The sequence below is a fragment of the Lacerta agilis genome, chromosome 10 (genome assembly GCF_009819535.1).
Source record: "Lacerta agilis isolate rLacAgi1 chromosome 10, rLacAgi1.pri, whole genome shotgun sequence".
In the NCBI taxonomy this organism is placed as follows: Eukaryota; Metazoa; Chordata; class Lepidosauria; order Squamata; family Lacertidae; genus Lacerta; species Lacerta agilis.
In genome coordinates, this window is record NC_046321.1 from 45,196,328 (window position 1) to 45,218,173 (window position 21,846).

Here is a 21,846-nt window from a genome sequence, read left to right on the forward strand (position 1 = left end):
GATTAATTTTCAACACCAGCATGTGACATGGGATATTTTACTATTTTGTTGTGTTGAATTTTTCTCTCTCCATCTTACTTCTCTTTAAATGAGAAAGAGCTGATCTAGATGTTTGTAAAACTTTCATCCAGCCACGCTCTTGTGATTTGTTTCCATCACATTCTGCACAATGGTGCAGAAGCAAAAATGTGGTGTTGTTTTCTTATGTAATGAATTTCCTCATTCCTAGCGGTCGCTGCCCTTGATTTGGACCATGGCCATCAAAACCCACTATGTCACTATATCATATGGTGTTTGCACACACATTATGACCGAGAGTTGGAAACTCATTATGAGTAGGCAGCTGGGGTGTCTGCCAACTCATAAACACCACTGTAATAAAAAATAAAACTATAATGATATCACTGTTGTGAACCAATTGTGGGTCATCGTTTGCCATTTGAAGACCAGTCACATTGGAGCATTTTCTGAAACCCCATCCTTAATAATAAATGTTAATAATAGTCATTGTTGTTAATGATCATATAATGAATTCAGATACTCTGCAGGGATTGCGCCCTCCCCATCAACTGTGCATTTCAATGTGTTCACAACTAGGATGCATAATCGCACTGTGGTTAATGCTCCATCCTCAACTTCTCTGCTCAGTGTATACAAAAATAAATGGTAAAAAGACAAGGTGGTAGCCAGTGGAAAACTGTTGCCCAGAATCAGTTATACAAAGCTATTAAGTTGTTGGTGTGCATTTGTTCATTGCTTCATTAATGAATGTTTTTAGTGCAAGGCAAACAATTCTACCCCCAATATGGCTTACTTTACTGATGAGCAAACAAATTTATACTTAACAAAATAATATTTGGCAGCATATTGTAGGTTCGTGTTCAGCATTCACTTAGCAATTTTACTGTAGCTAACGCAGTGTATGTTAGGCAATGCATTTCTCACATAGCACAGATTGAATATGGAATGTAGGTATTGTTTGCTCACAGGGTTGTGGCTGAATACTTAATTATGCATGGATTTGCAGCAAGGTGGGAGTTATTAACTGAAAATACAGTATAGCTACCTCGGTCCAGACTTTCCTCAGCCACCAGCAGAGCGATTGATAGAACAAAACACAGAGGAATTTGTGGGAATGTTCAGGGAGGCAGCAGAGTATATATTGTTTATTAATATCCTTCCTAATTTGCGCTAGCAAGTTCTGTAACTTAGCAGAGTTTTAAACATTCCCCTTTAAACGCACAGCAGTTAGCTTGTTGCAAGCTTGTTTAAACTTCTAAATATAGGATTCCTGGTAATCCCCTTTACTCCCTCTTAAAAAGAATAGACACGACACAATATTGTGTAAAAAGGGCCCCGTGCCATCAATGGGTGTAGCCAAAGTGCTTGCAGCCAAACAGGCCATACAGCGTTCTTGTTTGTGAGCACACACATTTCAGACCAGCCTCCTTGCTCTTCTGCTGATCAGCAGAGGACCGGGAGTGAGAGCTTTCCTCTGCTAGCAGCATTTCATTCTGCGGAACGGCGGCAATAGTATCTTAGTATACAGAGACAAACCAGCGGTTTCTCACCTGTAGGGAGATTCCTTTGTAAAAAATTTTTTTTAAAAAATGATTCTGTAAAGCAGTGTTTTTCAACCTTTTTTGGGCAAAGGCACACTTGTTTCATGAAAAAAATCACGAGGCACACCACCATTAGAAAATGTTAAAAAATTTAACTCTGTGCCTATATTGACTATATATAAAGTAATTCTCTTGAATAGGAATCAAATAAACAAATTTTTCCCACGGCACACCAGGCAATATCTCGCGGCACACTAGTGTGCCGCGGAACAGTGGTTGAAAAACACTGCTGTAAAGTAATCCTGGGCATGCTTTTTCGGCCTCAACTTGGCAGGTGAGATTGTGGTTGTTGAACCTGCAATTTACATCTGAGTGTTTGGACGGCTGCATAGATCTGCATCACTTTAATATTTGGGAATTTTTAAATGTTAGCCATGTTCCGCCTCCAAGACAGAGTGGCTATATGAGTATAGCCACAAACTTGCATTAATCAGCACCTTTGACAGGCTTCAGCGTAGTGATTTACATTTGCATGAGTGTATGCATCCTGAAAAATTAATTGGTTGCATGGATGTTGCAGTCTGTCTTCAGCATATTTTTTTTTAAGGCACGCAGCTGTCTCTTTGATAGCATCTTGGTACTGTAAGTGCTAGTAAAAGTAACGGGTAATAACTGATGCCATTACCAGGCAGTTAATTTGTAAAAGGCTGTGAATTAACAGTTTTTGCTATTTATGTGGCACACTATTTTTTTTTCCCTGCAAAAGAAAATCTGCGCTGATGAATAATTTAAATCCCAGTTTCCCTGCAAGTCTATAATCACGAGCCCTACAGAGGCTAGAGTACATTCTGCTGTGAGTATTGTGCAAAAGATTAGTAGCTCCTCGGTGGCAAGGCTGCAGTAGCAATGTGAATTGCACTTTTAATTTGTCTTCCCATCTGACAGGGCATCTAATTATACTTTCTAAAATCTGTTCTAAATTATACTTTTTAAGTCCTTAGTTGGAGGATATTTACATAAAAAGGTAAAGATTAAATAAATTGTTTTAAGTCATATCAGCAAATCATTTAAATGAGATTGCCTTTTCTTCTGTGTTTGTAGCTGAACGCTCATTCTATTTCCACCATGTTCAGTTCCAGTCAGTCAAACCCAGCAGCTAAAACACGTTCAGGCTCCTTTCGTTTTTGTTTTAACAATGCACTTAGATAGGCTTTACATTGTACAAGAGAGATTGCAAACTCTCTAACTTGTTGATTATATCAGGGCTGAAAGGCATTTTCTCCAGACAATCTCCTGCAAAACCCAAACATTTTGTTTCCAGAATAGCATAAACTGACTTTTAATTAACAAGATTTATGTTATAAAAAAGAGCAAAACACACATTTTGAGGGAAATAATAATAATAATAATAATAATAATAGTTTTCGCTTTCTCTGGAAGTGTGTCTTCCCTGCTACATTTTGGGAAATTATTCTAGAATGTAATAGCATTAATAGTGCATCATTACCTTTCCATAAAATAATGCACAGTACTCAATTTTCTCTCTCTCTATTATTGTGTATGTGGCTCGGAAAGAATTCATAAAATTTATTACAGAAAAGTAGATTGAGTCTTGGGGACAGGATGATCTTGCTGAATAATACTGCACTGCCAAAAATGACAGAAGCAAGTAACTGCCTTCCTTGTTGTTGAGAAAATGAAATTGTATTATTGTAGTAGCACAAACCGAGACTACTGCCATGGGATGCATTTGTGATTCGAAAGATTTATTTTTGCCTAATTAAAGGCAAGATAGAGATAATTGCCAGCAGGCTGCTATGTAGTGTTGATTAGTATCCTGTGAACTATGGCTTGTGGAGGGCGCTGCATGATCACCGTCATGTTGGGAAAAACTGTTCATCTGAGTTGACTCCTCACATGCACTCAAATGGGGCTCTGAGGACTTGAGAACTGCTTCTGACACGCAGGGCGCATAGTCAGATGCTCAGTACTAGGAATGGAGGAGTGACCTGGGGAGTTGGAATTCCGGAGTGGACTCACCTGATCCTCACCTCCCTGTGTGGATGGATTAGATGTGGATCAGCTTTGAAATCTGCAATCGTGACACGATTCTGAGACAAGATGGTTCAAAGCCGACTTCCTTTCCTTCCTAAATCCCAGCCATTGCATGCAAAAAAAAATAAAAAAGGCATGCAAGGTGTAAAAGAGGATGAATTCCCAGAACTTGAAGCCACATCGCAAGCAAAACCACTCAGACACAAAACCAGGTAGGAAACAGTGACCAGCCCCTAGCCCTTACACCCAATCATATATGCCAGAATCACAGGGACTGCAGTGGAATCCTAACCTCGTGCAGCAGCTCGGTTATTCATTCAGTTTATATCCAGCCCTTCTTCTCAAAGAAGCCCAGGACAGCAATCCTGTCATATATGCAGGAGGTTACAGATTCATAACAGCACACTACAAAAGATCAGAAGGGGCTCCTATAAACAGGAAGGTGCTCCTGCATGCAGTTAGGAAGTGCATGGACTAATGGTCTGGCTTCTGTATGGGCCAATTAGCCCTTTAGGTCCATGTCCCCTCCCCCCCAATCTCGCTGTCTCAGTCCCCTCTCCCAAATGCTGGATGCACAGTAGTTGTTTGTGTGAGAGAAGAGTGACTGGTGCTAGGCTTCCAGGTGCACCGCCAGTCTTCCCCTGGCATAACTGGAGAGTTGTGCTGGGGCGTTGTGCCTATCTAGCATGGAAGTGTTGTATTGTGCGTTGTGCCAACATAGTGGAGTTTCATATCCTATGGCCTCTCAACTAGCATAGATTGGACCCTTAACTTTATAACAGGCAGGTGACTAAGTTTCTTAGTTCTTAGATAATACTGATATTTTGAATTATTACTATTATTTAATTGAACTTCCTGTTGGTGGTTATATCAGATAAACTTGCAGTTGTTTTAAACACTAAGAACATTTATAGGGATGGCATATTGGAAGTACTGCTTAAAAAAAACAAAAACCCCTATACTTGGATTTTCTTGGTACACTTTCTTGAGCAACTATTTGTGGGTGATAGCTTTCAAACTGTGCCTCCCCACCCCTGCAATGGTATTAAAAATTAAACACAATTCTCTTGGTGTATAAAATTTTGCTCAGCCTTGATTGATCTCTTAAATCTGCATGCTTGCTTTGAGCATTGCTGGTCCATTTTTTATTCATCAAAGTGTAACACAATTTGTAAAAATAGGAGAAATTTCCATACAATTTAGCAGGCTTCCTTTGAAAAGGAAATGGCTATAATTTTTGACAGGGGTTAGAGGTGATCTTTCGCAGCTTAACATGCTTTGGATAAAAGAGACCTGTTACTCTAAGAACTATACAGCTATATAACTATATAACCACTCTGTGAAACGTTTCACATGGAAGCAAACCTTGGCTTGTCACTCACTCAGTGTATATTTAACAAGTAGCCTCAGTCAGTCCTCTCTCTGCAGCCCTGACCACATGATGTACAGCGTGGAAACTTGCATTGATGAGGAGACCCACGCAATATATGTGTTAGCAACAAATGTTTGTCTTGTTTATAAATTTATAATTGAAAATTCATATTTCAAAGTTCTTAAAGGGATGCATATAAAAATATAAAGGATGAAGTGGCTTTATGGAAGTTCTTTATGCATAAAGTATGCTGTCAGGGTTCAGCTTTGCTCAGACCTTGAAGCGGAGGTCTCCTCAGATGAGGAGCAAGAGAAGCAGGACGCTCCAGCAAATGTCCAAACTGCCAAGGAGTCTGAGAACACATCAAATCTGGATATCCATGCCCCAGAACTGGAAGACCCCTCGCCAACAGCCGGGTTCCATTATATTCCCATTGGACCACAGCAACAGAGGAGCTGGCGAACCAGGAAGGCACTTAAGATCTGCTGCCAAAGTGCCTGGCTAGCTGCATTTGAGATACTCCCAAGGTGTGGGAAGTACATGGAAACCCATGCTTTAATCAGTGCCTGACCTGGGGGAAATGGACAGGTGCAATTCTACAAAAAACCTTCTCACAAAATAACTACATCCTGCATTCAGTTGCAAAAAATAAATAAAAATAAACTTTATTTTTGCAGCTGAACCTGGGATGGAGTTCTTTGATGAACACTTAAACTTCCAGCCATATTAGCAGCAAGTGAATCGGAATCAACACTTATTTCAGAAAGGTCTCCTTTCAATCTTGTCGCAAGGTGCAGCAGTGCCAGCTTTTGATCAATGTATTCCAGAGGTGTGAAAATGCCCTGGGAGACACCCTGGTTGTGGCTTTTTAAAAACACCACAGTAGTTGGTTAAGCTCTCCACTATTACTGTTTCATTGCAAATGGACTTTCGCATTTCTAAATGCAGGGGGGGGGGGGAGATAACATACCACTAGTCACTTTGAATGGCAACACAGCTTTTAATGGGTAAGAGAAGGTATTAGATCCTTTTCTCATATTCTGTAATTCTCAGGTGCAAAGTACTGTGGAGGTTGAGGTAATGACTTATGCTACCAAGGTATTGGCTGTTGAGAACAAAGTAAGATAATTCAAATAAGAAACTGTATAAAATCTTCCTGACTACCATTATTTCAATTCTTCCTAAGTCTGGTTCAGCTTTTGTTTATTAATATAGCAATCAATATTTAGCCCATGGCAAGCATTAATATAGTTGCATGAACAGCTGGCATATATCAGAATTTGCTAGGTTCCAAGATCAATAGAATGCAGAGTTTTACACCTTATACAATACCAGTGCTAGAAACTCATGAAACATATTACCTGAAACAATATAGTATTTGAATCCTTCATGGTATAGTTACAATGGACCCTAGAGTTGGCACTGAACTGTGGAATTACCTAGTCCAACCATTGGATTTAAGAGTGTGGGTCATTCCCCCCCCCCCCAAGACCTATTTCAAAATCAATATGAAATGTCCCACCTATGTAATGGCCCACAAGAGAGATCCGAGTTCCCTTTACATACACAGACATGCTTCACGTGACACAGTAAATTGAATTATGGATTACTGAGAATGTGCTGGCTCCCAGAGCTGAGAACAAACCTTGGCTTAGCTCTTGTACAAAGAAGAGTAAGAACAACCATGATACCCAATGAAGTCATGTGCAGAGTATCCCAATTTAAATCAATTGATATAAATCAATTGATTTCTGTGGGTCTACTCCTGAGTATGATTTAACTGGCTATCAGTTTATTTATGGGCATCTAATCAAGGTTTTTTTTCCCAGATTGATTGCAAAAAAGTTGAATCCGTGACAAAATGTTTGCACATGAAGCATTTCTGTTCAGAGTTCCAGTGATCCAGCCAACCATGTCCTTTTCCAGGATATTCCATTTCTTCAAATTTTCTGTTTTGCCCCCCCTCAGGCAGTTATACAAAAAATACCCCCCAAAAAAGTATCAGGTGTTCTAATGATTGTGATCAAACAAAACCAAAACACCAAAACACCGAACTGGCTAACAGATATACTAAACAATTTACTCAATCAAACATGTTAAAATAAACACATTAAGGTGCAGCGTGCAATTCCAAGCCTATAGATACTTATAAGCTATTAGCCAGTTAGCATCAGGCAATTAGCATTTTGTGGCCACTGAGCATGTGCGTTTGTTAAAGAAATGTATAGTTCCACAATCCTTTGGTTTTATAAATCACACATTTCCTTACAAACAAAAAACTCCAAGACAATACTATATCGCTTGCAAAACTACCGTACCCTTCCAGTACGTTCATATCAAACATTACTGTAAGTCTAAAAATAGAATTGCCATTGAAACCGAGACTGTGATAAGTGAAAATATCAGTGGTGGGTCTACATAAATAGTAATCCAAGAACTAGTATTCTTTCCCCTTTTTAAAAATATATAATTTTTATCACATTTTCTATTTTACAATTTAGAATACTCATTTGAACACCCTTAAAATATCAGTGACTTCCTTTCTTCTCTTTTCATGGTTCATTTTGCATATCATAAATCCCTGCATACTGTATTTTACAAAAACTAAACCATTCAGTATTCCATTATTACATCCCTCAAAACTTACTTACACTGTTGAATTTATCTTAATGCTGCCAACGTTTTCAAGTGTACACATTCCCCCCCCCATATATTCAATAAACGTTTTCCAATCTTCTCTAAACATGTGTTCTTCTTGTTCTATTATTCTATATGTTAAGTCTGCAAGCTGCGCATATTCCGCCAGCTTAAGTTGCCATTTTTCTTTAGTTGGGACGAGCGAGGTCCCGACTAATGTAGTATTCTGCTTCCATGTGATTTTTGCAACTAGCTTCCCATTAAAATGGACCACTTTAAAATGTATTATATCTATTCTATGCAATCACCTGGCAAACAGAACATCCTTTTTTCCTCCTAGTTGGCAACCAATATTACATGATTTTGCCAAATAACTTCAGCTATACTATCTTGTTCACCAACACATCCTGCAATGGGATATATGCCATCACCTTCTACAGTGGCCTCCTGTGTTCACATAAGACAAAGGACAAAGTCTCCTGTGTTTATGCAAGAGAATGAACAGAACAAACCTGACCTAAGAATGGCGGCATTCAGAAGCAGTGGGAGAACATTTCAGTCTCCCAGGACGCTACTGGCTACAAAGTTGTCGCACTTCGATAAAAAGACATTACAGTATAGGGAGACTTCAGTGTGAAGCTGCAATTCACAATTCATTAGCGAATTCTTTTGAATACAGACTCAGCGGGTGTATGGTTCCTACTAGCGAGAATAGTTGCCCCTTTTTACGTGATAAATCAGCATAGCGAGAAAGGTGGGAGTGAGAAAAATAAGAGAGAGATTCAGTAGCAATAGAAGAAAATAATAGCAGGCAAAGAGATCTGAATGTATGATTCCAGTTAATTCACTTGAGGACATATTCACAGGACATATTGACTTCCTCGGTGAGTTGCAGATAAAAACTGAACGGTTCAACACAAAGTTGGAAATGTTCTGTGTTCAATTCTCATTTTCTACACATTCTGTGATCCTGTGAAAGTGTTTCACAGTTTGGAGAAGAGCTCAGTGAATACATACTGTACTGTTAATTTGATTGGGCTCTAGCCTACAAATGTTTATGCCACAAGTCTCCTAAGTCTCTGATATCGCTGCCTCTCTGGAGTTAATAATGTTATGTTTTTCCCGCTTCCCCCCGTTACATTAACATTCTGCTTGTTAAACTGAAATCTTAGTATTGCTTTTTGGAAACCGTGTGTTTCATTCTCGTCTGTTGCTTATCTGCATAAATATCTTGGCAATTATAACTTTAAGGTGCTTTGTTGTAAAGCATATTAACTAATTAGAATTCTCATTGAAATACGCTATGATGCCTTGTATATATGTAAAATGAATATTGCTCTGTATTTTTAAGACAGCTGTAAAGCATTCAGTTGAGCTCACACGCTGCCAAATTACAATTCTTACAGAAAATAAAATAGTTGGCTTAGAGCCCAGACTTTGCCAATTAATTGTATTAAATGAAAAACTGAAAAATAATTCTTCCTAATCCTCATACAGCAGGTACTTGACACAGTCCACATTGTTTGAAACAAAGCACTATAGTGTCTCCAGTAGCCTTGTGCCTAGTGTCAGAAATCTTAAATTATATGAAACTCACACAATTCAGTTAAAGTAACTTGCAAATTATATTTCTGTTGCACAGAGCATGAGTGTAAGGAGAAGCACAAAGCTTATTTCAAACGGTTGTTCTTTCATAACCTCTTCAAACATTAGATTGTAAAGATTGGGGAACTCTCCAGAAAAAACATTCAGATGTCTTAAAGAAGCACAACTTATTATCAATTTACAGTGTATCCAAGGAGCTCCAGGACAACATAATTTGGGCAATATGTTTGCCCTAGGGTTCCTGAACCATATGCCAATTATCCTGTTTTTACTCTGTTCCTATAATTGTGCAGTTTTGTTGTAGCAGTTTACGTTTCTTTTGTATGGTTGTTGAAGTGTTTTCAAGCATTCTGAGTTTTCAATTATAATTATGGTTTTATATGTAGGGGGAAGGATAGATGTACAGTCGTACCTTGGCTCCCGAACGCCTTGAGAGTCAAACGTTTCGGTTCCTGAACAATTGAAAACCAGAAGTGAGTGTTCCAGTTTTTGAATGTTCTTTTGGAAGCCAAGCATCCAATGGGGCTTCCGCAGCTTCCAATTGGCTGCAGGAGCTTCCTGCAGCCAATCAGAAGCCGGGTTTTGGAAGTCGAACGGACTTCCAGAACGTATTCTGTTTGACTTCCAAGGTATGACTGTACTGTAATGTCTATGGCAGATGCATCCCATGATCAGGCCAGGGTTCCAGAATGCCCTTGCCTAAGCCTAAATTTTTCTACCCCAGGACTTACAGAGAACCCGAGGGTATACATAACTAAGCAAGGAGAGCACAATAAAATTAATATCTCCATTTACCTGGCATAACCTCAGACCTCAGGTTCTTATTTTGCAGAGTCCCAGGCTTCTAAAATCAACATCCAGATTGCCAGATGCAGACACAAGTGGGGCAGGGGACTCCTGAACCTTTCAGATTTGGAGAGGGGGGGGAATTCCACCAGATAAGGTTTCTTCACTGTTGTAGAAAATTGCTTCTGATATGCGTCAGTTTAACTGGAATGCATGCATATGCATAACAAGTTAAAAAGAACTGTGTTGAATAAGGCATGTGTGGGGCTCCAGATGTTGCCGAACTACAACTTGCATTAGTCTCAGCAAGCATGGTCAATGACCAGGGATGATGGGAGTTGCAATTCAGCAACATCTGGATGACCTGGGATAGAGTGAAGAGAGACTTACAAAATTGTACTTCGGTTATTTCCTCAAGTAGATTTGCACATTTACAGAACACAGTCTCATTTGTCCAGGCAATGATCTGTCACCTAAGAATCATAGCAACCTGCCATCATTTTGTTATTGCTACAATCAAAGGACAACACTTTATAGGGCCAGCCCCTTGTTATCTATCTATTCTATATCTTCTATGCAATATTGATGAAGCATTTATGATCAAGCGCGAGGGGAGCTCACACAAAGAGCTCGTTACAGTCTTGAAGTGACGAGCGCATGAACAGCTATGGCAAGGCTTTTCTGGTCCAGAAATGCCCATTGCTCTCAAAACAGCCACAGTTGGTAAAAGGTTTTTCTCTAAAGGGGGAATGTAACCTCATCCAGGGTAGGCAACTGACCTGTTTCTCGGACCCAGGAGCTACTCATCCAGTGTCAGGATTAAATAGCACCAGGGATACCCCATAGCATAGCCACCAATGCTACTGTCTGGATTCGATCCTGAAAGTTGGATTGGAACCACTGTAATACAGTGACACCGCCCCCCCCCCCAATTCCTATATCCTGGAGCCGGTCCAGGATGATACCAGGAAGCAGGAGCAAGCTTGAACAAAGGTAATCCATCAGGGCTACTAAGGAGGACTCAGTTCTGTGGCCAGGCTTGAACCCTGGAGCTAAATAATGTGCATTCTCCAAGAATGCCTGCAGCTGCCACATCATATCAAATTAGTACTAGGGGATGATGACCCTGACTGCTTCACGCACCAGTCACCCTCCCCTTCCCCTTACTCTTTGCCAAATGTCCCAACCTACTTACCATACTTTCGGCTTACGCTCCTCCTTCCCTAAGGCCCTTCCCTTACTTTTCACGAAACCTCTGCAGCTCACCTGCACTACTTATGCCGCCCCTCTCACTCAACTTTCCTTGCTGCAACAAGCTCAGCTCGCTCCCCTGCTCTGCTTGCCACCCTGCCTTACTCTCACAACCCACCCACCACTGCCAACCCAACTCTCTTGCCTGCTTCATCCTGCTAGAAGCCCAGCTCACTCACCCACTTTCCTCCTCCACGACACCTCTTGCTTGCTCGCCTGCCCGTTTCAGATATTTATAGTAGGAGTACTCTGTTAGTAGCCACACTCTGCACGGCTTCCTTAACCCTGGAGCATGTGCACTCCATTACATGTGCACTCTAGGATGACAGAGTAGTACGAATATAGTTTAGAGAGATAAAGGATTTTGCATGCAGAAAGTCCCAGCTTCAGTTCTCGGAATCTTACGAAAGAGCGAGATGAATGAAGAAAATTTAATCAACCATTTGCGAAAGCTTTATGGAAGCAAATGCTATAGCAATGATGAATGAGTGGAAAGACAGAGACCTCTTCAACCTTCAGCCTCTTAAGTACAGATATTGAGAGAGAATCTTAAGTGACGAAAGTACTGTACGAGATTGTACGTGGCTTGGAGTGTTAAGGTCTCAGATACTTTGCTATTATGATACAAGGGGGGAAATCATTGATTGACTTGATTAATGGATCACTGAAGGTTTTTAGTATTTTGTAAAGCTATGTACATACCGTGCTTTCCCCCCAGAAAAATAGGTGCCTGTACTGACCATGAAGTTGTTACAGTAAGTGTCACACTTTTTAACAACAACAAAAGGAGGTGCCGGCACTGCATACCCTTGATTACCCCCGGGGAGGGGGGAAGCACTGTGTACATCTATTTGAAAAATTAAATGTTGAGTACCGGTAAGTGGTCACAGGATTTAAATCCTCTAAACTGGATAGTATGTTCAGTAAAAGTAACACAACAACAACAACAACAACAACAACAACAACAACAACAACAACAACAACAACAAAATACCCCTCCACTTTTCTATATATACATTTAGGGCTTTTTGCCTCTAGAATGGATAAACATGAGTTTCCACAACCTACTGAAATGATAACAGAAGAATCAATAAATGGATTGCAATCTGTTGAGCTATAGTCAGATATGGAAATGCAGCTTCATTTAAAGCTTTTAAAATAGAGCTTTCCCAACCTGTTTCCCCCCAGATGTTTTGGACTACAACTCCAGGCTGTGTTGAACTGAAGAGCAGGGCACCTCTCCAACTGCAGGAGTAGATATGCCTCAAAACTCCACAGTTACTTTTCGAAGCCCTACTACTTTCACTACATTTTGTTGTGTTTACACTTAACACTAAACCATGGTTTGATGCTACTTGCATGAACAGGAAGGAGCCGCTGTGGTCAGCATGAAGACATCAACAGAATTTAGTTCCTTTCCCTGCAAAACCTAGCTTGCCTTTATGTATGAATCAGAGATCTTGGTTTAAAACAAACACTGCTTATTTAAGTTGTCTGCTTTAGAACACATGGTTTTAGTAGGCTTGTTTAGAAATTGACCAGAGTTTGTTTTAAATGAGGATAGCATTAAACTAAACTCTGTACAAAAGTTCTCACGGTTGTACGGAAACAGAGGGGAGAGAAGAGTGTAACAGCTCATTCACGTAGCTCTAAATGATGGTTTGGTGTGTGAACACCAGGCACTATATCCACAGTTAAATGTGACTAATTTGGGGAGTTATTTCATGTTGCAGTTTTTTTATGGGGAACAAGATATCTCTTGGTTTTTTCTTTCTTTCTTTCTTTGTTTTGTCTATTGCTTTTGTTAGTAGCCTGTCTGAAAATTAACGAAGGTGAAAATTGCAATCAATTGTGTTGCAAAGGAGCTGATGTTAATCTGGGAGCATTGTTGATGAATAATGGCACTGCTTTAGAAAGGACACTATTCATTAGAACCACAGAATTTCTAAAAGGTGTTTCAAGAAAACTTATTTTGTCAGAAAAGAAATAAATGTTTTCCAAGGGATTTAGTTTAAAACATATTAACATTCATGGGTTTGTTCAAAAATACGGTTTAATAAATCCAAGCCCTTATACATAACAGTATGTGCATACTATTGAGCTTTCCTGAGCAGCCTACTAGAGCAACCCATTCTCTGCAGAGACTGGATAGTTTAAATCAGTTTGTTTAAATTCTGGTTTCTGGTATGCATCCTGTACTCACCGATTTCACCTGTACTTATGATTTCGAGATTTAGACCACAAATGGAGAACTTGCGGCCTTCCTGGATATATAGGCTAACTCTAAGATACTGTAGAGCCAGAAAATGTTCAGAAAAAGGGCAAAATTGTAAAAAGGATGAACCAATGAGGAAAGACTGCAGATTTGGGGACTTTTTAGTTTGGAGGAAAGGTGAACAAGAGGTGAACGTTATGGAAGTTTATAAAGGGCTCATCCAAGCATTTTATTTTCATTTTATTGCTCTGTTGCTTCCCTTGTGAAAACCTCCTCTTTAACGGCGAATTGGAACAAATGGCAATTTGGGTTTTCAGCAAATTGCCAATTCAGCAGTAAAGAGCAGTGATTTTGCGGGAGATGTGCTGCCCCCCCCCCCAAAAGCAGCACTTGGACACAGTACTCCCTTTAAAGTGTGTAGAAACCCAGCACAAAAGGAAGTCTGGGTGAGCCAAAAATTATGCATGGCATGAATAAAGTAGATAAAGACCATTTTCGTCTCCCTCCCTCTCTCTCTCTCATAAGTCTAGAACATGCGGATATTCAGTGAACCTGAATGCTTGAGGAATCAGGACAGATAAAAGAAAGTACTTCTTCACACAGTGCATATGTGCATATGGAACTCACTGCCACAGGAAGCAGTGATGGCCACCAACTTGGATGGCTTAAAAAGAAGATTGGACAAATTCATGGAGGAGAGGGCTCTCATTAGCTGCTAGCCATGACGTATGTAGTAGTGTGGGGATAATGATTTCAGCAAGTGATTTCAGCTCTCTGACATAGCAGTCAGGAGACAGCTTCTTCATGTAACACTCTTTATTCAGGCAAACAAGACTGGGAAACTGAGGAGAGAGAAGCTACATTTATAGGGACAGAAGACTGGCTAGAAAGGATACATTTTGGAGGGAACAATCTCAAGCAATCACAAAGCTGCCTTTTGGTGGGAACCAATAAGACTGAGGATCCAAATGCAGCAACTTGAATGAACCAATAGTAGCTGTTCCTTCTGGAACAGGAAGGCAGTTACTTTCCCCTAATGTGAATACAGACAATAGTAATACAGATATGATAACCCTTGAATCAATACACAACAACGGCCATGCTCTGCCTCCACCATTGGAGGCAGAATCCTTCTGAACACCAGTTGCTGCAAACTGCAGGAAGGACAGTACCGTTGTGCTCTGTTCCTATGCTTCTCATAAGGGGCATCTGGTTGGCCACTGTGAGAACAGGACTAGATAGGGCACTGGATTGCATTATGCTCTTATGTTCTCCATAAAAACATCATCTTCTTGGTGGACATTGCGAAATGGCTGATGTTGTGCCATGTCCTCAGTTTTGCAGCAAAAATATATGAGCTGCTGGGGTTTTGTTTCCATTTCCCCCCTGTTTGAGTCTACTGCCTTTCCTGCTATTTTGAGATGATGTTATAGCTGTGATTCAGTAGCATATTATCACTGCTGTTTAGTGGCAGAAAGCTTTCTGTCTTTGCACCTATAATTTAACATTCCTTAGATTTGTCAGCCTATAATACAGCAGAGTAAGATGTTGATAGCAGTCAGACTTTCAGCTGATACTTTCAAGCATTTTTGCTATGGATGTTATTCGCAACTCATGTGAAAGACTGGTTGTGGTATAATGAAAACTTAGACTAGGAAGGAGGAATCAAAGTTCATCAGGTACAACAGACAGAGTCCCTTCGTTGTGTTTACTGTATTTACGCGAATCTAATGCGCCATCAAATCTAATGTACAACTCAGTTTTCAAAACCTTGAAACCGATAAAGTATTTGCTGATGCATGTAAATGTGCCATCGAATCTAATGTGCACCCTAATTTTGTGGGATGTAAAATGCAGGAGCAGTCAAACACAACATTGCTAGAGTGGACATAGAAGGGGAACTCTAGGCCAGCCAGTCGGAACTTGCTGATTCTCCTGGGCTGGGATCGACTTCCTCTGTGTAACTGGAGATTGGTGTGGTCTCACCTGGGCAGGTTAATACAAAACCACAGGGGCCAGACTCCATCTTCCTCTTTTGGACAACACTCTAAAAGAAGCGAGACCGCTAGGATGCAAATGAGCTGTTTTCCCTTATGGAACAGTCTTCTGAGTAAACGTAACTTTTAATAAGTTTAAGTCTGCCGTCTGGGATCCAATTGTGAACAGATGATTTCTCGTGAGTAAACGTTTTTATGCTTTTATAGAAGACTGTGTAATGTCTTATTTTGAGAGGGATTAATGGGGAAAATACCAGGACATTTATTACAGAGGTTTTAACAAACCTGAGCAAGCTATCTGCTGCGTGTGTGTTTAAAAAGGGGAATGAGAACTCTGCTAATTTCTGGGACTTGTAAACACAAGTTGGAATAGGATATTTTAAATAATATATCCTCTCCTGCATCCCAAAACATTCCCACAAATTTGGCAAAAAAGAGTGTGCATTACATTCGAGTAAGTACGGTACTCGAGGGACGCGGGTGGCGCTGTGGGTTAAACCACAGAGCCTAGGGCTTGCTGATCAGAAGGTCGGTGGTTTGAATCCCTGCAATGGGGTGAGCTCCCATTGCTCGGTCCCAGCTCCTGCCCACCTAGCAGTTCGAAAGCACGTCAAAAGTGCAAGTAGATAAATAGGTACTGCTCCGGCGGGAAGGTAAATGGCATTTCTGTGCGCTGCTCTGGTTCGCCAGAAGCGGCTTTGTCATGCTGGCCACATGACTCGGAAGCTGTACACCGGCTCCCTTGGCCAGTAACGCGAGATGAGTGCTGCAACCCCAGAGTCGGACACGACTGGATCTAATGGTCAGGGGTCTCTTTACCTTTACTTAAGTACGGTACTCAGGTGAAGCTAGCAAGTGGTAAACTGTGCTGCCTGAAAACGGCACTCTCAGTTGACTGCGTGACTTAAACACATGATTGCAGAGACATGCGTAGGCTTCGTTTTGGCTAGCAGTGAGAGGAGTGCTACTCTGATCGGTTGAGTGGATCTCATGGATCTCTCTCACAGTGATTCCCACCCAACTGATCATTACAGCTTCTCCCCCCGCCCCCACCCTCTCAGCTGTTAGTTTCCAATGCACAACACAAGGGAGGAAAGGTTACTGTGATTCATTTTATTAATAATTAGGCGGTTCTTGGAAAAGTCATCAGGTCGACATGGTAAGAACATTTTCTCAATTTGCAGCCCTGCCCCTCTGCATGACTATTCAGAATCCAGAGCCACTGAGCTTATTAAGCAGCATGTGTATTTAGGATACAGAATAGACTAAAAGTAGGATGGTAGCGTTTGGGTTTTTTCTGCTTATTGCTGTAGCACACAACTATAGATTTTGGGATTTTGGAAGACAGGTATGGTATGTTTGCATAATTAATACAGGAAGCCATCCATGTGGCTCAAAGCCCATCATGCTTTTTCTCTGAGAGGCGGTGGTCGTGTGGATTGGCAGGGGCAGACATTCCCTGCCTGTTTCTCTGTGCTCTATAGCCACAGAATCAACCCTGTGTAACTAGCTATCTAGGTGTGCTGTTTCAAGTAGTGTGAGGGGTTCTTGCAAAGTATAAACCGTGTCATTGATGGTCTGTGATATACTTTGTGGGCATCTTTCGTGCCAACTTCTAAATGCCTGCTGGAAACTTTTCTTTTCTGCCAGTCCTTCCACAATGGTTTAATGATATTTCTTTTTTAACTTGTTTTTAAACTTTTATGCTTTGCTTGCATGGTTTTTTTAAACGTTTTTATTGTTGTAAACTAATTTGAAATATTTTTATGCTGTAGCAGTATATAAACACTTCTTTTTTATAAACAAATAATAAACAGGATACATTTTATATAATGTTATATATATATATATAAAGTTTGTGTGGTTTTTTTAAAGGTGGTAACGTAGGATTCTCATTGCCTGTGATGAATATGTTTTATTTCCTCACTGTGATAAGCTTTCCCCCTCCTAGGAAGGCTTTCCATTGATATTGTGTTGGCATAGTTGTGAAGCTCTCAATGCCTTATTTGAGCTATACCTTGATTAGCATCAAGGTGAAAGTCGCTCCCCTACCTCTTTAGAAATTATTGCTACTATGCAGCCTAACACATGTAGAGCCATTATTGTGGTATTTACCTATTGGGCTAAAAGACTAGCTTAAGCAAATGACATGTATTTGATGTGACTAACTTCCTGCTGTCCACGCTGGGTGATTGATATAGAAATGCCTGCCAGGTGTCTTAAGCTGAAATCTTAGGCACATTTAACTGGGACGAAGTCCGACTAAATTTCAATGGAGTTTATTTCCCAGTAGAGGTAAATGGGACTATGCTGTACAAAATGTATTTAACTACTTCTACAAAATTTGGGGAAAACATGAATTATACTTACTGAACATTTTGTGTATTTTATTTCCCCCCCCTCCTAGGATGAATAAAAGATACTTACAGAAAGCCACAAAAGGAAAACTGCTAATAATAATATTTGTTGTAACACTGTGGGGCAGAATAGCATCTGGGGCAAACCACCACAAAGGTAAGAAATCGCACTGTATGGTACTGATGTGGCACCTGTCTGCAAACTCCTTGCTTCAAGGTGATAACAGTTTAATGGTATTATTATTATTATCATCATCATCATCATCATCATCATGTGATTTTTCTTTGTTCATTGGCTCCTGTGGGTTGTTGTTTTTTGTTGACAAATCTGGGTTAAGGAATGTTTTCTTTAAGTAATGCTGCCTTAGTTTCCTACTGTTGTGTCCTGAAATAATTTTGTTAATCCTTAATAACTTTCTTTTTTTATCACCATAATTTTGTTTTTCTTATCTGAAGATGGTTAACTTCAAATATTGAGCAAGCTGTTTCTCCCATAAAAAATGTTCATCAAAGAGTGCATAGAAATACAGTAAAATGAGCCTCGTAAAAAACAATCTTGAGTAACACGTGGACTGCTGTAGCAGTCCAATTATCCATGCCAATGAACTCTGAAGAGACAATGTGTGCGTGCTGAATAGTCGTGTCTCTATTCTCAATAAGACCTCAGAGTGTTCTTCTCTGGTGTCTACAGAAATAGGGCTTCTCCCTTATAGCAGTGTACTCTTTCAGTTGTCACTATAGAATTATGCTTACAGTTCTGACAGCTTTTAGCAGCTTGAAAGTAATACCCTTTTTTATTTTTACTTTTATGACTAGGAACTCTTCTCCAGGGAACAATATCCGTTGATTTATGGATTAATAGGAAACAGCTCTCTTGTTATACCTAATCAAAAACACCTTGAGATTCTAGTAATAGTTTTTGCTCTACAATACAGTCCTAAAGTTTATTTCTCATTTTGAGGCGTCTGTGTACATTCTCAGGATTCAAGCTTTGGAAATTTGGCTGTATAAATCACAATGGTTTAATTAAAGTTATTGAGAATGAAAGGGGAAGGGAAGATTTGGAATTAGTAAGGATTTAGCATCAGTAAGGACCAAAATAATAATAAGAAGAAAAACCCATGGAAAATCAGATCTCACATCCCCCCCCCTTTAAAAGTAACTGCTGAAGTGTGGGGATAAATGTGGATAAAGGTTGCAGTGCTGGGAAACATTTTATGTTTTCTTCCACCCACACCACATCAGTTTTCCTTATCTAATTAGCAGCTCTTGGAGCTGCTGTTTGACCCACTGCAGAAGACATACTGTATTTTTCTGTGCATAAGACTAGGTTATTATCTTGAAAAATTAATCTTAAAAATTGGGGTCGTCTTCTACATGGATACAACCCCCCCCCCCATTTTCTCAATTTGGAGTCCCAAAAAAGAAGTGGTGTCTTATACACAGAAAAATACGGTATATGGCTTCCATATTGTGTCACTGCCTGCTTCCCAGCTCAGCAGATTAGAGGTGAAACCATACCAACCATTGTGAGAGAAGGTTTTGACTGCTTGCATGCATACTGTATGCATGCCCTTGGCTGGTGGACTCTCATACTCTGAACTTGACTTGTTGCACACATTTCAAAAGGGTTGGCCACCATTGTAGGAAGACCCGTAAAGGAATAGGTACATCTTCCAATTTATTTCAAAAGGTACAGTTGTGATTGAAAGTCAGAAGCCGGCCCATGCAGAGTTCAGTATGCATTATGTCTGCATGCCATAATGTGACTGGCTCAGCACATAGCAGCATGACTGAAAGTCAGCAATCCATAGGTGCCACAGAACCAAACAGGCTGCAAGAAAAACAAGACTGTGGAGAAATTATTCCTACAATTCTGCATTAAGACTTTTAACACAGCCAAAACTGGCTCCCAGAGGCTTAAATACTTTCCATGGCAATGGTCAGCAACAGGCACCCAGTTGTCAGTCATGTGGGCCACTTCTTGTGTTAATTTTTGCTATGTGGTTAAGGAAAACAAAACGGCGTTATTTTACTTACAAGGCAGCCTCATGTTGTGATAAATACTATTATAATAGCATTGCTTCATATGTTGCTTTTCTGAACAAACCATGTTGGACTATACTGTTTCGTTAGTAATGCTTGAGAACTTCACAACTGTGCTGAGCGTCTACAATTTCTTAAAAGTATAAAATATATATTCTCTGTTACAGCTCTAACAACGTAATATATTATAGGGACTTATAAACTGGAGTCACAGCTGGTTTGGGGGGGGGGGCTGGCCACATTGTTGACTTGATAGCAGTTAATGTACATAGCTGCTATATAGCACCACAGCATCCAGCTGTCTTAACAATGCTTTTATCAACAAGGATATTTAAATAAAATGCTCGTTTATGCTTAGTAGGTGTCCTTTTCTCATTTATGCACCACAGGAGCTGGAATTGGGCTTTATAGTACTGCTGCTGTCTCTGTCCGCAAACCCTGCCTCTCGGCACACTGAGCAAAAAAACGGTCAGGGTAAACTGTGCAGTCCAGTGTTGAACTCAGCAGCACCTGACACAGAGCTGAATTAATCATATTCATACTGAAAAATTGGCACAGTTTTATTGTGATCCCTTGCATGGTTGCTGTTTCATTTCACCCAAAATGTCATTTCAACCAAAGCCCAAACCTAGGGTATTCAAACAGCTGTCATCTCAAGTGTGCACTTGTGATCTGCTATCTGGTCTACATCACAGTGTTCCAATGGCACCCTGCTGATTTCATCTTCTGTATTCTCTCAGATTCTGTTATCTTTGCTCTTCGTATACCTGGCAGATGTTCTGGGGCTAGCCATGTAATTAAGTACCCAAAAGTTTCCTTCTTCCAGGTGCCTTATTTTCCTCAGTAGTCATTCCTTAGAAATGTAAAAGCAACCTTCAACCTTGCCAATGCCTAATACTTGGACTTTCTACTCCCCCCCCCCCCGAAACTTCTACTGCTAATGATTCCCATTTTCAGAATGCCTCAGAAGAAAACGTTTTCTGTTGCTAATTTACTTTTTGGCAATGGAAAGTTTTCAAAAACCGGCAAGATTGGCAGTTTCACTGAAGAATTGCTTCATAGCTCAGTTGGTTAGAGTTTGCTCAGTTGGTTACAGGTTTGATCCCTGTTTGGGACAGCTGCATATTCCTGCATTGCAGGGGCTCCCTTCCAACTCTTATGATTCTTATGAAGACTCTTAGAGTTGGATCCCTTCTGTAGATGCAGCAAAAAAAGAACACCAGACAGTGTGGTGTAGTGGTAAAGAGCGGTAGACTCGTATTCTGGGGAACCGGGTTCGTGTCTCTGCTCCTCCACATGCAGCTGCTGGGTGACTTTGGGCTAGTCACACTTCTTTGAAGTCTCTCAGCCCCACTCACCTCACAGAGTGTTTGTTGTGGGGGAGGAAGGGAAAGGAGAATGCTAGCCGCTTTGAGACTCCTTCGGGTAGTGAAAAGCGGGATATCAAATCCAAACTTTTCTTCTTCTTCTTCTTCTTCTTCTTCTTCTTCTTCTTCTTCTTCTTCTTCTTCTTCTTCTTCTTCTATGTCATAATCAACACATGGCATGTCAAGATTGCCCACCTTGCTTGCTTTCCAGTCTGCCTACCTGCATTTTCTTTACTGGTGCTGCTGCTATCTCCTCATTTGGTTTGAGAAAAATCCAGGAGGAGGGAGTGCTTCCTCCTGAAGTGGGAAGAGAGTGCATCTCTTTGAGTGAGCAGATTGTCATGAGACAAAGGTTCTTGAGAGCAGAAGCAGTAAGGCCTACAAGGCCTACACAATCAGTCAAGCCTGCTAATTGTTTGCTTATTTTTAATATTTTTATTAAAGATTTTCTTGATTTACAACAGCAAACTGCTAAGTCACTGTGATTCGTGACTCATCTTGAGTGATGAGTCATTCTCCCTATAAAAGTAGCTAGCCTCTCTGTGGGCCTCAGTCTGTGTGTCTCAGCCAGTGTGTGTGTTGTGTTGTTGCAGACA

General features: G+C 40.4%; 1 protein-coding gene across 2 annotated transcripts in view; it reads left to right on the forward strand.

Moving 5' to 3' along the window:
• TAFA2 (TAFA chemokine like family member 2) overlaps positions 1-21,846 on the forward strand; it is a 131,807-nt gene that overhangs the window by 65,877 nt on the left and 44,084 nt on the right. For both annotated transcript variants that reach the window (XR_004427430.1, XM_033161648.1), the window contains exon 2: positions 17,888-17,994. Coding sequence is in view for 1 of the 2 variants with exons in the window: in XM_033161648.1 (XP_033017539.1) it covers positions 17,889-17,994 (106 nt within the window). In the remaining variant the exon portion in view is untranslated. The remainder of the gene's footprint in view (positions 1-17,887; positions 17,995-21,846) is intronic.